Below are 17,741 nucleotides of genomic sequence, written 5' to 3' on the forward strand. Positions count from 1 at the left end.
TATTTTCAGACTCACAAGGTTCTTTTGTTTTTTTGAGAGTCTGTGTTTGAAGAGTTCAGAGTTTATAATAAACAGTCACAATATTTAATCTTGAAAGTAATATTAGCAACATAAAAATAGTTTGTTGCAGGAGTTGGCAATCTGTATGTTATAGCTTTGCTAATTTTAAAACATATCAAAACTGTCCTGCAAAGAATTTAAGTCAAGCATATATGTACATAATAATAAATGATTTTCCAATGATTTTAATGAATTCGTTTTGTTTGTTTTGTCAATATTTTAACAATATAGCGACACAAAATCCCATTTTACTGTATAAACAAAACCGTCCCCTGGCATATGTTCACATTTAATCAAAGTAATCAAACTGATCCAGCTCCGATTGCTCTGCAATGACATGTTACTGTTAATAATGCAATGTGTTTAGTTTAGTGACAAGATGAATGGATGCACTGTCTTTGTCACCAAATGGAAACGCCGCCTTTAAATGCTGATTTTTTACCTGCTAAGAAGTGATGTTAGCATCTAGTTTAGAAATGAATGGATTTAATCTGCCTTATAATGTCTTTATTTCTTTCCTAATAATTATATCATCAACATCAAAGCACAGTGGTTTTTTTTCATGATGTGTGATTACAGTTAACAGGCTTTGCGCTTGATCGGTTATGAGAGGAATTGGCGGTGCAGCATTGTGCGTGTTCAGCAGATCATCTCACTGACAGCGATGTTAGGCTGGAATTACACTTTATTCTTGCATCTGGATTTAACCAGATGCTTGCAGGTGGTAAAGGATTACATTGCATATCCTCCTCCCATGAATTTGCACGTTTGGGTCATTATCAGGTGTTTTGCTTATTTATGAAGGCAGACATGTGTTGTGATTATTCAAAGTTCAATGTGTCTTTATTTATACCCATAGGTAAATTAGGTTGCAGTACAAGAGAAGCATCCACACAAACATTCAACAACACATACCAAGACATAAAATACAAAATACTAAAAACTAAAAAACAGCCCCTAGTGGCGGTGAGACATATTGTTAAAAAAGACAGTTGCTGTTGAGATAAAACTGCCTCTGTGGTTCTACATTTTGGAACCACCAACCTCTGTCCTGATGGCAGGTATTGAAAGAGGTGGTTCAGGGGGTGCAGAGGGTCCTGCATGATGCTGGAGCTCAGTCTTTGCAGCTGATTGGTATAAAGCAATTCAAGGCTCACCTGTGGTTGCCCTATAAGCTTGGCAGCCTATTTCACAATCTGGTTGAGGCCATTCTTATTTTTTGCAGAAGCATTCCCAAACCAAGACAATATACAGAGAGACAAAATAGATTTAATAAAATAACTATAAAACAAGTTCATAAGAGTCTTATCAACATTGAAAGCAGTCAGTTTTCTGAGACAGTGCAGGTGCTGGTGTCCCCTTTTACAGACTGCCACAAAGTTGGCCTTAAAATTCAACCCAGAGTCAAGAAATGTGCCCAGGTATTTATACTGGGTCACCTGTTCCACAGTCTCCCCCTGAATGGAGACAGGGTCAAAACAGTGGCAGTTTCTCCTAAAATCGATTACCATGTCTTTGGTTTTCTTTACATTCATCAACAGAAAAGACTCCTCACACCACTTCACAAAATCCTGCACAATTGGCCCATGGCTGGTTTCCCCTTCCTGAAGCAAGCTCACAATCACAGAGTCATCTGCATATTTCACAATCAACCTGTTCTCATATTGGCTCTGCATCATGCTGGTGTACAGGGTAAAAAGCAACGGTGACAGGACACACCCTTGTGGTGACCCAGTGGAACTGCAGAAAGGGTCCGACAACACTCCATTAACCCTAGTTCTCTGTGTCCTGTCAGTTAAAAAGCTGAGGATCCACTTCACACGATTCTTACTCAGATTAAAATCATTTAAGAGGCGGCTGACTAAAACATGGGGCTGAATGGTGTTAAAAACTGAAATAAAATCCACAAATAAAAACCTGGCAGGAGCTTTGTTCCCCTCCAGGTGACTCAAAACCAGATTTAGTAAGGTGACAGTGGCACCTTCAACCACCCAGTGCGGCCTGTATGCCAATTGTAAGGGATCAATCAGCCTCTCTGTGCACCTAAGAACTTCTGCTCTCAGAGGTTTTTCAAATGTTTTCATTACGACTGAAGTAAGAGCAACCGGTCTAAAATCATTAAGGGACTTTGGGTTGATTCATTTTGGAACAGGGACACTGTGGCATCTTTCCACACTCTAGGTACAGCTTGTTCTCTTAAAGAGGTGTTAAAATAAAATAAAAAATTGGGCTGAGTTCCACAGCACATGTTTTTAACAGGCGTCCACAGATTCTGTCAGGACCAGGGCACTAGTTGACCCGAGTTCTGTGAAAAGCCCTTTCAATATCTGGACCAGATATAATTATAATATATATAATATCCCTAGACCAGAATGCTGAGCTTCCGACAGTTCCTCCTTCAGTCTCATGATGTCAGAATTGAAGTTCCCCGAGTTAAAACGGTTGTAAAAAGAGTTAAAAGCACAGGCCAATACAAAATTGGAATTAAAGCTCTCAACAGGGATATGGCTATTATTTTGTTGGTTTTGATGACCTACCATAGTCTTCATCGTAGATCAGACAGAGCCCAGCTTATTCTCGGCCATGTTCTCCTCCAATTTGGTTTAATAAGCTCTCTTTGAGTTCAGAATTACAGCTCTTAGCTCTAGATTTGCTTTCTTCTGAGCATTCAACTCCCCCTGCCTGAAAGCCTGCTTCTTTTTATTCAGAGCATTAATAAATGACCTCGAAACCCAAGGTCTGTTGATTGGGTACATTTTGACCCTTTTCACAGGAATGATCATATCTCTACATGAAACAGCATATGAGCAGCACAGATCAAATTCGTCAAGATTGACACAGATATCTTTAAAATGTTCCAATAAGTGCACTCAAAACACTCTTGGAGACATTGTATAGAGTCCTCTGTCCACACTTTAACTTCCTTTGACCCCACTTTTCAGGACAGTCTGGTAGGTAGGAAATAGGTGCACACAGTTATGATCCAATAGACCAAGCGGAGGAAGAAGAAGGGATTTATACCCGTCTTTAATGGTCCCATAGCAAAGGTCCAGTGTCTTATCCCCCCTGGTAGGACAGGAAACATACATAAACATACATAAAGTTCGGCAGGGACTTCTTGAGCGTCACATGGTTGAAATCCCCCATCCCCCAGTAAGAAAATTGGCGCATCCGGGGAAATAGACTGAACTGCAGTCACCGCATTTGTCTTAGGGTGTGTAATGTTTGGTTATTGGTCTGAGTCTCTTATTTTCAAATGTTAAAAAAAAAGGCCGTACGGGATGCAGTTAAGATATACGTGAGTGTGTACACATCCGGTGTGAACTCAGAGAGATAAAATAAAGGTAACAGCTTGTCTACCTCAATGAAAACTGGTGATTTTTATACGGAGGGCAGACACAACATGGTGTCAGAATAATTTGCGGACTCACACAGAGAAAACAAGAGGATTAAAGAAAGACGAGGACGGAGGCTTTTGGCATTCCAACCCCACAAATGGACTGGGAATCGCACAACCTGCCAGACGCATGGCGCCGTTTTAACACTAGAACTCCCAGAGCTGTCAATTTGACGGTTTTGAAAGTTTAACATGCCATAACTCTGGTTTATTAAAACTCTGATCTTCCTGGCATCCTGACTTTTTCTAAACCTGTGTCTCTATTTTAAAAAAATAACAAAGTAAATAAAAGATTTAAGTATTTCTACCTCTAACTTCCACAACCGTTATTTTGACGGCCCTATTATTTACACTGATATTTTTTTCCCGCGGCTGAGTATACGCGGGAGCGTTGCCTAGCAACCACCACTCTAGAACGCAGTCTGAGAAGGAGATTGTTGACGTCCTACAAATGGCTTCTAGAAGGATGTTTTCTGCTCAAGAGGCATTGGAAATGCTTCAAAAATTACATGATTGTGATTGTGGGGTTGAGAGGGATTCTGAGGTCAAAAGGTCAGCATTCAGTTCCAGTGACAGCGGGTCAGAGAGTGAGCCTCTCCCAGCTAAAAAACACGAGTCGTCCCCTTAGCAGGAGGTTGTGACGCATTATTTCAAGGTAGTAAAAGACTAGCCTATGTAACGATTTTATCATTTTAGGCTATAGTTTACAGATTAGTAAACTAATAATATATAAACTACAGCAACGGTGTCACAATCAGCGCAGGTTCAGAGACAGGGAGACGAGCCTAGTGCCCAGCTATAAACCCAGCAAACCAACTCACTGGCAGCAGAGAAACTAGAGATCAAGATACTGATGATGGAAAAAGAGATAAACAATAAGTTAAGTCATAGATATAATAGCCCAGGAACAACAATCTATTCTGTGTTTTCCAGATGAGGGCAGACCTGGGAAGGAGGAGGAGATAGAAAAGGATGGGACTGTGTGGACAGTTGTAGGAGAGGAAGAAAGTAGAGGGAGGCGTCAGAACCAGACACACAGAAGCTGGTGTATGAAGTCACTACATCAGTAAACTGGTTGAAATCAGAGGCTGAGGCTTCAAAAACCATCCAATCTGTGCAGCTAAAGCTGTTCTGTAGCGTCAGCTTTTACTCTTCAGTCCATTTTTTTATTTCTTTCTAATGTTTTTTTTGCGACACAACTGGCCTTTATTTTTTCAGTAGTAAGTTGACAGGAAATGGATGAGAGAGAGAGGAGTGGAAATGCAGCAAAGGTCACCTGGGCTGGGAGTCGAACCTGTAACTGGCTGCTTCAAGGACCGAACTGGTTTACAGTTTCTGAAGAACGACCCAATCTGAGGACTACATGTCTTGTAAAGCAGTGTAACATCTGAGCACCAACCTTTGTTTATATTAAAGCAGATTCCACTTCCTGTCTTTCCACAAGACGATCCACAAGACAGCTCAGCATCACATCCTGTCCTTAACTTTAAAGGTGTCCAACATCTTTATTTAACTCACAAAATTCATTTAAAATGTTACCAACAATATCATCATTTAACTCATCAAAATCATTTTATAAAAAGCCCTTATTCTGCAGTTATCTCCAACGTTGTTCATTATTGATCAAGGTACCTTAACACTTATCAAACACATCCTTCTCAGGCCAGACTTTAACTGTTAGTTATTATACCAACACTCCTAATATTCACCCATTTTATGTGTTAGGATTATGATTATTGATCAATTTATTTTTATCAAAATTCTAATTAAAAATCATTATTCAGGAAAAAATTACTTCTTAAACCAAAAATAATTTCTCACGAATATAAATCAGAGATGCACTCTGGTGTTGTGATTATGGGCTCAAAGCACTTTTATTAAATGATCATTAATAATTGATAATCATTAACCAAAACCACGTTAATGTCACCGTTTAATCAGCTGCTCCACCGAATGGTGGAGGATCTTCGACCTTATTTTGGACCGATAAATCACTCTTGCACAGAATAAACTCAAACGATTCTCCTTATATATGTGACATTTATTGAAACCATCAAAGTCTAACAAGCTGCACTTTACTAAACAAGCATTATTCTACAAAAAGGGAGTAAAATGACTGCCTAACAATAATAATAAAAGAAAATATATGCACATTGAATGTCTATGAAGATCAAACCAGCCGTTTTATGGACAAAATGTGCGTTCTGGGTTTACTTGGAAAGAGCTCTCCTGGTGTGCAGATGTCTGGATAGCGACGATCAGCTGGTAGAACGTTGGGGTCGTGCCCCTTTAGCCACTAGCAGCTAAAAAGCCCCAAATCTCAAACAAACAATCATAAAACTCTGAGGCGGGAACTCAGTGGACAAACTCCAGTAATAAAACTGGGACAAAGGAGTGGTCAGGCCACGAGGCCCAGCTGCTTCGAATGAAACTTTCTTAAAAGTCTAACTTGAACTCCTGGCTGATTTGGGATCAGCCGGACAGAAACATGAAAATACGGCTTGCTCCGACTCAGCAACACTTTCACAACACATCAAAACACCTTCAACTATACCTCACCCTGGCCAGACCTCTAAATCTATCCTTTTTAATAGGGAAAATGAACGAAATTACTTTGGTTGATTTCCCCTCTTCTCCGTCTTGAGGATTGTAGGTCTGAAGAAAAACAAAAGAGGTTGGAGGGGGGGCACAGAACGCTTGGAGTGCGTAAATAGGCATTCAGAAGGATGACTTTGGTTTCATTTTATGCAAGCAGATGCTTTAGGTTGTGGTCTGGATGGACCCAGTGAGGTATAGACTACATCCTGCTTCGTCTTTAACCCACTAGCGACAGCCTTAAAGGGCGAAGCCTATACAAAATAGAACGTTGGTTCTGTACTGTAACCCCAGATTCTATGAGTTTAGGCGCAGCCCTTTAAACTCTTAAACTCTGGGCCTCACTGGTCCCTGAATGGCTGAAGAAAAAGCTATTTGGGAGCCGTTGGCCTGGTCTCACCGTAATTTATGTGGACCGGGGTGGGGCCCACACAGCAGGTGGGCGTGGACTAAAGTTTTCAGTGCTGGGCTGCTCAGGAAGGGATAAACCCGCTAGCGATAGCCTTAAAGGGCTACGCCTATACAGGTCCTTCTCAAAATATTAGCATATTGTAATAAAGTTCATTATTTTCCATAATGTCATGATGAAAATTTAACATTCATATATTTTAGATTCATTGCACACTAACTGAAATATTTCAGGTCTTTTATTGTCTTAATACGGATGATTTTGGCATACAGCTCATGAAAACCCAAAATTCCTATCTCACAAAATTAGCATATCATTAAAAGGGTCTCTAAACGAGCTATGAACCTAATCATCTGAATCAACGAGTTAACTCTAAACACCTGCAAAAGATTCCTAAGGCCTTTAAAACTCCCAGCCTGGTTCATCACTCAAAACCCCAATCATGGGTAAGACTGCCGACCTGACTGCTGTCCAGAAGGCCACTATTGACACCATCAAGCAAGAGGGTAAGACACAGAAAGACATTTCTGAACGAATAGGCTGTTCCCAGAGTGCTGTATCAAGGCACCTCAGTGGGAAGTCTGTGGGAAGGAAAAAGTGTGGCAGAAAACGCTGCACAACGATAAGAGGTGACCGGACCCTGAGGAAGATTGTGGAGAAGGGCCGATTCCAGACCTTGGGGGACCTGCGGAAGCAGTGGACTGAGTCTGGAGTAGAAACATCCAGAGCCACCGTGCACAGGCGTGTGCAGGAAATGGGCTACAGGCGCCGCATTTCCCAGGTCAAGCCACTTTTGAACCAGAAACAGCGGCAGAAGCGCCTGACCTGGGCTACAGAGAAGCAGCACTGGACTGTTGCTCAGTGGTCCAAAGTACTTTTTTCAGATTAAATCAAATTCTGCATGTCATTCGGAAATCAAAGTGCCAGAGTCTGGAGGAAGACTGGGGAGAAGGAAATGCCAAAATGCCAGAAGTCCAGTGTCAAGTACCCACAGTCAGTGATGGTCTGGGGTGCCGTGTCAGCTGCTGGTGTTGGTCCACTGTGTTTTATCAAGGGCAGGGTCAATGCAGCTAGCTATCAGGAGATTTTGGAGCACTTCATGCTTCCATCTGCTGAAAAGCTTTATGGAGATGAAGATTTCATTTTTCAGCACGACCTGGCACCTGCTCACAGTGCCAAAACCACTGGTAAATGGTTTACTGACCATGGTATCACTGTGCTCAATTGGCCTGCCAACTCTCCTGACCTGAACCCCATAGAGAATCTGTGGGATATTGTGAAGAGAACGTTGAGAGACTCAAGACCCAACACTCTGGATGAGCTAAAGGCCGCTATCGAAGCATCATGGGCCTCCATAAGACCTCAGCAGTGCCACAGGCTGATTGCCTCCATGCCACGCCGCATTGAAGCAGTCATTTCTGCCAAAGGATTCCCGACCAAGTATTGAGTGCATAACTGTACATGATTATTTGAATGTTGACGTTTTTTGTATTAAAAACACTTTTCTTTTATTGGTCGGATGAAATATGCTAATTTTGTGAGATAGGAATTTTGGGTTTTCATGAGCTGTATGCCAAAATCATCCGTATTAAGACAATAAAAGACCTGAAATATTTCAGTTAGTGTGCAATGAATCTATAATATATGAATGTTAAATTTTCATCATGACATTATGGAAAATAATGAACTTTATCACAATATGCTAATATTTTGAGAAGGACCGACCGTTTACTGGAACTTTCTACTTCTGTTTTTTCATCCTGCTAACCGCTTTCTCCCCTTATCTGGCAGACCATGTGGCCGGCTGTTTCATTTTTCTCTATCTTTGTAAACCTCTCTCCTTCTCACCCATTTAACTTCCTCTTTTGTATTCAGCGACATTTTGTTCGCTCAAAGAAACTTCCCTTTTTCACTCAGCCCCTCAGCTCTGCATCACATCCTGTCCTTAACTTTAAAAGGTGTCCAACAACATCTTTATTTAACTCACAGAATTCATTTAAAATGTTACCAACAATATCATCATTTAACTCATCAAAATCATTTTTAAAAAAGCCCTTATTCTGCAGTTATCTCCAACGTTGTTCATTATCAATCAAGGTACCTTAACACTTATCAAACACATCCTTCTCAGGCCAGACTTTAACTGTTAGTTATTATACCAACACTCCTAATATTCACCCATTTTATGGCTTTACTCTACTCTTACTGAAACATCTATAAAATACTTTTTACGCATAAATGATAAAATATTATTACTTTTGATGATTAAATGATGAAAGAAAAAATGAAAAGATTAATAATTCTTATGATTAAATGCTAAGAAAAAAAGAGAAGTTAAATACAAGACCCACACGTTTTGTAAATCATAAATAAAAACTGAATATGTTCAACCAATACACAATTAAAGACACTACAAAGACCAAAGGAAGAGCGTTTAAAAGTTAGCACACAGCTTCAGTTAATACAGCTAGAAACCACCAGTCAGGCTGGAAACCTGGGTGTAGTGATGGACTCAGACCTGAACCTTCAGAGGAACATAAAGACAGTAACAAGGTCAGCCTTCTATCACCTAAAGAACATCTCCAGGATTAAAGGACTAATGTCTCAGCAGGACCTTGAAAAACTAATTAATGCGTTCATCTTTAGTAGAATTGATTACTGCAACAGTGTCTTCACAGGTCTGCCTAAAAAGTGGATCAGACAGCTGCAGTTGATCCAGAACGCTGCTGCCCGCGTCCTCACTAGAACTAAGAAAGTGGAGCACATCGGCCCGGTTCTAAAGTCCCTACACTGGCTCCCTATAGCTCAGAGAATAGACTTTAAAATACTTCTGTTAGTCTATTAATCACTGAATGGCTTAGCACCAAAATACATTACAGACTTGTTGTCAGTGGATCAACCACCCAGACCTCTCAGGTCTTCTGGCTCAAATCTACTCTGCAGAACCAGAACCAGAACCAAACATGGAGAAGCAGCTTTTAGTTCTTATGCTCCACTAATCTGGAATAAACTCCCAGAAAACTGGAAAAGCGCCAAAACCCTAAGTTGCTTTAAATCAAGATAAAAAACTTATTTGTTTAGAGTGGCCTTTGACTGGGCCGTCTAAACATTAGTTACGTTTTCAGTCCAATTGTTCTTTCATTTTCTAATCCATCATTCTATTCTCTTTATTTTATTTAATTACCTTTGTAGTTTGACTTTCTGTATCATTGTAATGTTTTTCCGTATGTACAGCGCCTTGATGCCATGTTGCTGAAAAGCGCTACATAAATAAACTTGACTTGAATTAAATACTTTGTTTCTTTCCAAATATTCTCTCACTTTGAATTTGATTCTCGCAGCACATTCCAAAAAGCTGGGAACAACGACTGGGAAAGTTGAACATTGCTCCAAAAACACCAGTTTGGATCCTTCAACAGGTGAACAGGTTAACTGGAAACAGGTGAGTTTCCTGATTGGCTATGAAAGGAGCATCTCTGAAAGGCTCAGTGAGGTTCAGCACTTTGTGAACAGCTGAGTGAGCAAATAGTCCAACATTTTAAGAATGTTTCTCAACGTACAACAGCAAGAAATTTAGGGATTTCATCATCTACAGTTCATAATATCATCAGAAGATTTAGAGAATCTGGAGAAAGCAGCAAAGCTGAAAACCAACACTAAATGCACATGACCTTTGACCCTTCAGAAGACACTGCATTAAAAACAAACATGTTAACACAGTTCGTCTCTACATCTACAGGTTAACACTCTACCATGCAAAACTGCTAATTTAGTTAAGTCAGAAGATATTTTTTCCATGTTTATTTATTTGTGTATTAATAACCATGAAAATTGTTGAACACGTTGTTTAAGCTGGAAATAAGAGATTTACATGTTTTTACACGATGGTGTCTTGATTGTGTTTGGAGGAAAGTCAGACTGAGTGTTGATTTTTGTGGACATTATTTTTTCTAAAATATAATCTGTGTTTAATGTGTTTGGTTATTATATTTATTGTCGCCCTAAAACCCTTAAAAGCTGAAGACATTAAAAATGCAAAGCTTGGGTTTTAAGAGCAAAAAACACAAAATGAAAAGAAAAAAAAACAGAAACAAAGGCAGTTAACTGCTTTCTGTAACTAAACTTCCTGTTTTCTGAGTCAATACAGCAAAGACAAAAAGAGGAAATCTCACATGTATATAAATGACTTTGCATCTATTTGTACGTCTATTTGTGCCTTACAGTAAACTCTGTTAAAACCTTTTTGCCTGGAAAAGAATAAAAGATTCTTGTTGAAGTTGAAATATTTTAGTGTAAGTTGATACATTTCTAACCAAATTATAATGATTAAACTCCACAATATGCCCTGAATAATATCTCTTCATTTGTTAGCATGATTATGAAAGCATATATGAATAAAAACATAAATGAAACATAAATGTAACAGCTCTGGTTTAACAGTTTCTGTCACTCAGTGGCTCAGTTTCTTGGAGCTTTTCTGAAGAAAATTTTGCATCGGTTTAGAACAGGAAGTTATATTTTCTACCTCTAACTGTTCAAGCCTCCAGAACCACATGTAAAAACAAAAAGAAAAAACTCTGTAACTAATCTGCTGCTGCATGAAACATTTACTACAAGTTTAAAAAAAAAAAAACAATCCATGAATTTACTGACAGCAAAGAAAGTCTCTTTGTACCATGGAAATACATTCATGTCACTTTATGTAGCAATAAAACTACTTGGACATATTTAATGTTGTTGATTAGAAAGTTCTGAATAGAACCTTGCTGGCATTTAAAAATAAAAAAGTATGACACACAAACATTCACAAAAAAATCTTTAGATGTAAACTGATGTTTGATTCTGGGGGAACGAGGTGAGAGCAGGCTGGTGGACATCATCCAGACTACAGTGAAGAATAGACATCATCTGGGTCTGGTAAGGGTTCTGAAAACAACAATTTAAACAAAATTATCAAAGCTGCAGGAAACAAAATGTATATATATATTTATATATATATATATATAATTTTTGCACAAAACATTTTATCCTTCAACACAAAAGCAGCATGAATCTGTACCAGTGATGGCCAGCTCCAGTCCTCGAAGGTCCTGCAACCTTTAGATGTGTCCTTGGTCCAACACTCCTGAATCAAAGGTACGGCTCATTACCAGGCCTCTGTAGAACTTGACTGGATACTGAGGAGGTAATTCAGCCATTTGATTCAGGTATATTGGACCAAGGATACATCTAAAGGTTGCAGGACACCGGCCCTCGAGGACTGGAGTTGTCCACCCCAGATCTGTACTATCATCTTCAGAGTCTCCTCCACTAATTACATCAGTCCAGTCTGCTGCAGCTCCATTGGCTCCCAGCCAAACATCATAAGTGTTAAAATCCTTCTTCTAACATCTTCCAGACTCTTGCTTCTCCATACATCAGAGAACTGATGCAGATTTGTATTCCAGCCAGAGTTTTCATATCAACCTCATCCTCAAATCACCTCACTGGACCAGAGTGGTCGGTTCTTCAGCTCTTTCTCTGGAGGTTTCTCCTCCCCAGTATTTGGAATATTCAATCTATTACATTTTTCAAATCCTTTTTTAAATTAACTTAACTAAGATAACTCCAGTGGGCCCACCACCTGCAGGGGGAACCGTGAGGGACCGGTGCAAAGAGGATTGGGTGGCGGACGAAGGTGGAGACAGCCCGATGCCCGGATGCTTAGGCTGGCTCTAGGGACGTGGAATGTCACCTCGCTGGGGGGGAAGGAGTCTGAGCTTGTGCGGGAGGTCGAGAGATATTGACTAGAAATAGTCGGGCTCGCCTCCACGCACAGCGTGGGCTCTGGAACCCATCTCCTTGAGAGGGGTTGGACTCTCTTCTACTCTGGAGTGGCCCACGGGGAGAGGCGGCGGGCTGGTGTGGGTTTGCTTGTTGCCCCCCAGCTCGGCCGTCTCGTGTTGGGGTTTACCCCAGTGGATGAGAGGGTCGTATCCCTGCGCCTTCGGGTTGGAGGTCTCTGACTATCATTTCAGCCTACGGGCCGAGTGGTAGTGCAGAGTACCCTGCCTTCTTGGCGTCCCTGTCGGGGGTGCTGGATAGTGCCCCTCCCGGGGACTCCATTATTCTGCTGGGGGACTTCAACGCCCACATGGGGAACGACAGTGACATCTGGAGAGGCGTGATCGGGAGGAATGGCCTCCCCGATCTGAATCCGAGTGGTGTTTTGTTATTGGACTTCTGTGCTAGTCACGGATTGTCCATAATGAACACCATGTTCAAACATAAGGGTGTCCATCAGTGGACTTGGCACCAGGACATCCTAGGCAGGAGGTCGATGATCGACTTTGTTGTCGTATCATCTGACCTTCGGCCACATGTTTTGGACACACGGGTGAAGAGAGGGGCTGAGCTGTCCACTGATCATCACCTGGTGGTGAGTTGGATCCGCTGGAGGAGGAGAAAGCCGGACAGACTCGGCAGGCCCAAGCGCATAGTGAGAGTCTGCTGGGAATGCCTGGCGGAGCCCTCGGCCAGGGATGTATTCAACTCCCACCTCCGGGAGAGCTTCGACCAGATCCCGGGGGATGTTGGAGACATAGAGTCCGAGTGGACCATGTTCTCTGCATCTATTGTCGATGCTGCTGCCCATAGCTGCGGCCGTAAGGTCTGCGGTGCCTGTCGTGGCGGCAATCCCAGAACCCGGTGGTGGACACCGGCAGTAAGGGATGCTGTTAAGCTGAAGAAGGAGTCCTATCGGCTGTGGTTGGCTTGTGGGACTCCTGAGGCGGCTGACGGGTACCGTGAGGCCAAGCGTGCTGCGGCCCGGGCTGTGGCAGAGGCAAAAACTCGGGCCTGGGAAGAGTTCGGTGAGGCCATGGAGAAGGACTACCGGTTGGCCTCAAAGTGATTCTGGCAATCCGTCCGGCGCCTCAGGAGGGGGAAGCAGTGCTTTGCCAACACTGTTTATAGTGGGGGCAGGAGACTGCTGACCTCGACTGAGGACATTATCGGGCGGTGGAAGGAGTACTTCGAGGATCTCCTCAATCCTGCCATCACGCATTCCGTGGTGGAAACAGAGGCTGGGGACTCGGGGTTGGACTCTTTCATCACCCAGGCTGAAGTCACCGAGGTGGTTAAAAAGCTCCGCGGTGGCAAGGCTTCGGGGGTGGATGAGATCCGCCCTGAGTACCTCAAGTCTCTGGATGTTGTAGGGCTGTCATGGTTGACACGCCTCTTCAACATTGCGTGGCGGTCGGGGACAGTGCCTCTGGACTGGCAGACTGGGGTGGTGGTCCCCCTTTATAAGAAGGGGGACCGGAGGGTGTGTTCCAACTACAGGGGGATCACACTCCTCAGCCGCCCTGGTAAGGCCTACGCCAGGGTATTGGAGAGGAGAGTCCGACCGATAGTCGAACCTCGGCTTCAGGAGGAACAGTGTGGTTTTCGTCCCAGCCGTGGAACACTGGACCAGCTCTATACCCTCTACAGGGTGCTCGAGGGTTCATGGGAGTTTGCCCAACCGGTTCACATGTGTTTTGTGGACCTGGAGAAGGCATTCGACTGTGTCCCTCGTGATGCCCTGTGGGGGGTGCTCCAGGAGTATGGAATCGGGGGCCCTTTATTAGGGGCCATCCGGTCCCTGTACGAGCGGAGCAGGAGTTTGGTCCGCATTGCCGGCACTAAGTCGGACCTGTTCCCAGTGCATGTTGGACTCCGGCAGGGCTGCCCTTTGTCGCCGGTCCTGTTCATAACTTTTATGGACAGGATTTCTAGACGCAGCCAAGGGCCGGAGGGGGTCTGGTTTGGGGACCAGTGGATTTCGTCTCTTCTTTTTGCGGATGACGTGGTCCTGCTGGCCCCCTCTAGCCAAGACCTACAGCATGCGCTGTGGCGGTTCGCAGCCGAGTGTGAAGCGGCTGGGATGAGGATCAGCTCCTCCAAGTCCGAGGCCATGGTACTCGACCGGAAAATGGTGGCTTGTCCTCTTCAGGTTGGAGGGGAGTTCCTGCCTCAAGTGGAGGAGTTTAAGTATCTCGGGGTCTTGTTCACGAGTGAGGGAAGAATGGAGCGGGAGATCGACAGACGGATCGGTGCAGCTGCCAGTAATGGGGGCGCTGTGCCGGTCCATTGTGGTGAAGAGAGAGCTGAGCCGAAAAGCAAAGCTCTCAATTTACTGGTCGGTCTACGTTCCTACCCTCACCTATGGCCATGAACTTTGGGTCATGACCGAAAGAACGAGATCACGGATACAAGCGGCTGAAATGAGCTTCCTCCGTAGGGTGGCCGGGCACTCCCTTAGAAATAGGGTGAGGAGCTCGGCCATCCGGGAGGAGCTCGGAGTAGAGCCGCTGCTCCTCCACATTGAGAGGAGCCAGTTGAGGTGGCTCGGGCATCTATACCGGATGCCTCCTGGACGCCTTCCTCGGGAGGTGTTCCAGGCACTTCCCACCGGGAGGAGGCCCAGGGGACGGCCCAGGACACGCTGGAGGGACTATGTCTCTCGGCTGGCCTGGGAACGCCTTGGGCTCCCCCTGGAGGAACTGGAGGAGGTGTCTGGAGAGAGGGACGTCTGGGCGTCTCTGCTGAGTCTGCTGCCCCCGCGACCCGGTCCTGGATAAGCGGAAGACGACGAACGAACGAAGATAACTCACTTTGGTTTTACTTCTCTACAGTAGCTGATTTCATATTTATCCCACACTGTACAGTTGTGTTCAAACTAACAGCAGTTTGTTTAATTAAACAAAATGTGAGAAAAGCTCTACATCCTTAGAATAGTTTTAATGAGAATAGTTTTAATTTCTATGCACATTATATTCTAAATCAAACCATGAAGTGGGCGTCGCAGCCCTGATGTCACAGCGAGCTATATAAGAAGATGCTCTGCCTTTGGTTTTTCTCCTGCAGGAAACCGGGAATCGGTTACCACACATCGGAGGCGTGCATCATTGGAGAGCAGAAACTCACATATGAGTTTCATTCATTCTCCTCACGGGTCAAACTCATGAGAAGCTCAATGAGCTAAAAGCTTCAGACCAGTAGGTTTACCGAACCGATCGAAGGCATGAACGTGACACGCAACTCAAGTAAACCCACGGAGGATTTCCAAAGAAGACAAAATGTTCCTCTTTATTTTTGCTCCAGTCAACTGCTGACGGCCCGTCATATTTTTCCCCTTTTTAAGGAGAAGCCGACATCTCGAGTTTGTTACAGACTCGTTACAACTCTTGTCCCCTTGTTCTTTCCTTCCCTTTTCTCGCTGCTCTAGAGAAAATTTCTGCTTGATTTCTGTTAGCACGATAGAAATAGCTTGGGCACGTTAGAGTAGGATTTTAGGGCAATTTAGAATCGCCATTTATTGTAGTCCAATGTGTTCTAATTGTATTTGCATGAAATGTCTTATTGAAACTTTGACTGCTGTTGGACTCTGAAAGTCACTGTGCTTTGTGTTTATTTTGTCCAAGACTGATTTATCTGTCAAGATAAGGTTAGCGTTCTCCACCAGTCGGTGGAACAGTTTATAAACAGTGACATTCAGCGTGATTTTAGTTAATAATGATCAATTATTAATGGTAATTAAATAATTGATCATTATTAAGAGCTCTGAGCCCTTAATCACAACACCAGAGTACATCTCTGATAATAATAATAATTTTGGTTAAGAACAATTATTTTTCTGAATCAATTTCTAAATATAGATTTTGATAAATATTAATCAATAATCATAATCCTTACACAACTTTCTACAATTCCTTTCATTATTTCTTGATCTTGCATTTTTTATTTCACCTCACAGGTTTTTAATGGAACTGAGGTCCAGGGATTGGGTTGGCCACTCCAGAACTTTGGTTTTGTTGGTACGGAACCAAGATCCTGCTCGCTTGCTGGTGTGTTTGGGTTCGTTATCTTGTTCAAGCTCCCATTTCTTCTTCTTCATAAGGCAACATGACCTCTGTAAGTATTTTGATATATGCAAACCAATCCACGGTTGTATGTGATAAACTGGTCCAACACCATAGTAAGAGAAATCCCACATCATGATGCTGCAACCACTGTGCTTCACTGTCTTCAGAGTGGACTGTGGCTATAATTCAGTGTTTGGGGGTCGTCTGATCAACTGTCTGAGGTTCTTGGACCCAAAAAGAACAATTTTACTTTCATCCGTCCACAAATTGTTTCTCCATTTCTCTTTAGGTCAGATGATGTATTCTCTGGTAAACTGTATCCTCTTCAGCACATCTTCTCTTTAACTTTTCAGGGGCTTCTTGCTGATAGATTAACTTCACACAGGTCTTCTAATCATAAATGTCACAGCACTCACTGTTGGCTGATCTATTTTTTTATCCATTCCAATGATAATCTTTCATTTTCCTCCACGTCTGTCTGGTTTTGCTTCCATTTTAAACCATTAAAGACCATTTTAGCAGCGTTGCATTTTCTCCACTTTATATATTATCTCCTCTCCAATTAATGTCCTAATCAAAGTATGACGTTCTTTTTAATAATGCCTGGAACAACCCATAGTTGTCAGGTTTTAAAAGAAAAATGGAGTTCAACTTGGAAATCTCACCTTCACTTCCAGCTCTGTCTAACTACTCCACCACGTTCTCTGCTCCAACCAATCAGCTCCTGATCCACATTCCTCTTCAGCCAATCATCCCTCCAGGCTTCGCTTTAAAAGACCTTCATTCGCAGAATCTTCTGCTCTTCAGCTGAGCTTCAATGATCAGCCGCTTCATGCCCAGCTATGACTCTGGCGACTTAGTCAGTTCCTCGCACTGTTTCATGACAGATCCTCGCCCTCCTTCCTCCTCTCCCGCTCGTATGACTGTTCACTTGGCCTCCTGCCTTGACGGTCCCTTTTCCCTCGTCTCAGCTCCGGGCAAGTGAAAAGTGCCCTAACAACTCCTCCAATCCTCCTGCTAAGCCTCACAGAGGCTTCGACGTCTTCTTCTACTCTGGCCATCCCACAATCTTCCAGCTTCATTCATCTCGTCCATGGATTCTCTCCAGCACTCCATATCATCCATTACTCAGCGTCTCTGGGAGTTCACCTCTTATTCTGCCACGTCAGCACTTCCTCTTCTCCGCTCCGCCGACGTTCAACCTGCTCTTTGGCCTCTCCCACTGACATTCACCATCACAACGCTCATCCTGGCTCGTCTCTAAGGTAAAATGTATCACTTTATTCTCTCTTCTCTACTGTTTCCTCATTCAAATACGGACTCGTTTCAGTTTTTACGGTCTCTAGTCTCGGTCGAAAAGATGGTCTTTCAAACGGACGGTTCACCATCCTTT

The 17,741-nt window shown here is 43.1% G+C and overlaps 1 protein-coding gene across 1 annotated transcript in view; it reads right to left on the reverse strand.

The window, feature by feature from the left end:
* Positions 1-10,804: 10,804 nt before the first annotated feature.
* Positions 10,805-17,741, reverse strand: part of LOC124881320 (advanced glycosylation end product-specific receptor-like) — a 51,434-nt gene continuing 44,497 nt past the window's right edge. Inside the window, exon 9 of the mRNA XM_047386884.1 lies at positions 10,805-11,387. Coding sequence (XP_047242840.1) covers positions 11,347-11,387 — 41 coding nt within the window. The 3' untranslated portion in view covers positions 10,805-11,346. The remainder of the gene's footprint in view (positions 11,388-17,741) is intronic.

This window comes from Girardinichthys multiradiatus, chromosome 14, assembly GCF_021462225.1.
Source record: "Girardinichthys multiradiatus isolate DD_20200921_A chromosome 14, DD_fGirMul_XY1, whole genome shotgun sequence".
NCBI classification, from domain to species: domain Eukaryota; kingdom Metazoa; phylum Chordata; class Actinopteri; order Cyprinodontiformes; family Goodeidae; genus Girardinichthys; species Girardinichthys multiradiatus.